The sequence below is a fragment of the Otolemur garnettii genome, unplaced genomic scaffold (genome assembly GCF_000181295.1).
Source record: "Otolemur garnettii isolate 467f Iridium unplaced genomic scaffold, OtoGar3 scaffold00110, whole genome shotgun sequence".
Taxonomy (NCBI): Eukaryota; Metazoa; Chordata; class Mammalia; order Primates; family Galagidae; genus Otolemur; species Otolemur garnettii.
This window is the reverse complement of record NW_003852505.1, coordinates 2,728,259-2,730,494: the sequence shown is the minus strand read 5'-3', so window position 1 is coordinate 2,730,494 and position 2,236 is coordinate 2,728,259. Positions and strand designations below refer to the sequence as shown.

Sequence of the window (2,236 nt, the reverse complement as noted above, 5' to 3'; positions counted from 1 at the left end):
CAACAACAACAAAAAACATTTAGCATAGTACCTGGCACACTAAGCATCCCCACAAATTTTAGTCGTTGTTATTAAACAGGTGAGATTCAGAGTCACAGAGTATGTTTCCCCCATTTATTTTGGAATCCATCTCAGGTATCATTCCATCCATAAACAATTTAGTCCCTTTCTCTAAAAGCCGACATTCTTTTCTTTTACTACCTTTCTCTAAAAGACAGGCATTCTTTTCTTTTCTTCCTTTCTTTCTCTTGAGATAGGGTCTTGCTCTGTTGTCCAGGCTGGAGTGCCATGGTGTATTCAGAGCTCACTGCAGCCTCGAACTCCTGGGCTCAAGTGATCCTCCTGCCTCAGCTTCCCAAGTATCTGGGACTATAGGTGCACACTACTATTCCCAGCTAATTAAAGTATTTTGTTTTTTGTAGAGATGGGGTCTCACTATGTTACCCAAGCTGGTCTTGTCTAGGCTCAAGTGATCCTTCCACCTCAGCCTCCCAAAGTGCTAGGATTACAGACACAAGTTACTGTGCCCAGCCCCTAGAGTATAAATGAGGCCACTTAGGGAAGGTATGGAGAGTGAGAAGCTAGTTAAAGTGGAGGGTAAAAAGAAAGCCAAGTAGTGGCCCAGGGCTGGGGGCCGCAACATGTAGGGGCTGGCAATGTCAGATGATCCACATGAGCCAGGAAAGTCAGATAAGAGCGAGCTGTCAGAGGGATGGGAAGATACCTAGGACTTGGTAGGGTCCTAGAAGCTCAGTTTCCAGAAGAAGCGGTGATCAGTCTTACTACATGTTACAAGAAAGGTCAGATAAAGGGTGAACATCTACTGGATCTGGCAATTGGGCCTGTATGTTGTAGCCCTGGCAGAGGTTACAAGGGCCACAGAAGATTGAGTTGCTACCCTAGGTATACTCTTCATAACCTCATAAGCTGTATGTATACACACCAAAGAGCTCTTCCACATCCGGTGGGGAGACCTGCATTGCATTCTTCCCAGTTTGCTTAGCTACCTGCACATTCTGTTCTATTCCCCTCCCCAGGATGTGACTGGTTAAAGTTTAGGAGTGGGGGGTGGGGGCGGATAGTGCTATAGAATAAAAGGAAGCTAACTGGCTTTATATATGGGTTGGATCCATACAACCTTGACCTCAGTAAAACTAATTGAAAGGGTCACAAAGGTATGTGATACATTTTTATATGTCAAAGAACACAGCTTTTTCAAGGTGAAAGGTTCCATCTTACCTAAAACAGTGAGGGAAACCCCTCGATAAAGGGCCAGGAACCCTTCCTGTTGATAAATAGTAGAAAAAGCATGGAGAAGCCCCCTATAAGATGGTTCCAGCATGTTCTGTACAATCAACCGGGTTTTGATGAGGTCTGTAGGATATGTCACAATGGTGGAAACCATGCCTGAGAGACTCCCAGCCATGATGGAGCTCCATTGGGAAATATGGCCCAGGTCATCCATGAACAGCACAACAAACCTGGGGGAAAATAAGGGAAAAGTCCAAAGGAATCAGCTATGGATTATGCAAGTGTGCTTTGTAATACTACTTGTAATGTTTTCCAGCATTTGGAAGTGTTTTACAAAGTAAAAAGCTACTGTAGTACTACAGGTTCCCAGAGTCACCATACATAGAAAATTGCTTAACCACAGACATCTTGAAATATGTTCACTGTGAGTGGGAGAGAAGACTTTGTGTATTCGTGTGTGTGTGTGTGTGCGCGTATGTGTGTGTAGAAAGAGGTAGCCAATACATAGACAATATTTTGAAAATATTTTTTAAAATTTTGTGATATTTTGTAAATAAAGGTATAAAATATTTAGCTACAATTCCTTATTTTCCCTATGTATGGTGACTTTTGGGACACCTTGTATATACATATTAGCATTAACAAATAATGCATTTGCATCCTACTATATTTATGTAATGCTAGCTAGCTATTAGGAAGAGATGCCCAACCTTCTTATTTATATCTACATTAAGTCCTTCCCACTTTACATCAAGCACTTTCCCCTTTTATCTGCATAAATGTCAACCCTGGCTTGCCTGGGGGGACATAAAAGCACAGAAGTACTTGGTAAAAACCAATGAGAGGGCAGTGCCTGTGGCTCAGTGGGTAGGGCGCTGGCCCCATATACTGAGGATGGCAGGTTCAAACCTGGCCCTGGTCAAACTGCAACAAAAAATAGCCAGGCGTTGTGGCAGGCACCTGTAGTCCCAGCTACTTGGGAGGC

The 2,236-nt window shown here is 43.3% G+C and overlaps 1 protein-coding gene across 1 annotated transcript in view; it reads right to left on the bottom strand.

Annotated features, from left to right (window-relative positions):
* The window catches only part of SLC25A43 (solute carrier family 25 member 43), a gene marked incomplete at its 5' end in the record, with an annotated part of 40,247 nt that overhangs the window by 31,506 nt on the left and 6,505 nt on the right, over positions 1–2,236 (bottom strand). The window contains one exon of the mRNA XM_012809650.2: positions 1,240–1,481. Within this exon, the coding sequence (XP_012665104.1) occupies positions 1,240–1,481 (242 nt within the window). The remainder of the gene's footprint in view (positions 1–1,239; positions 1,482–2,236) is intronic.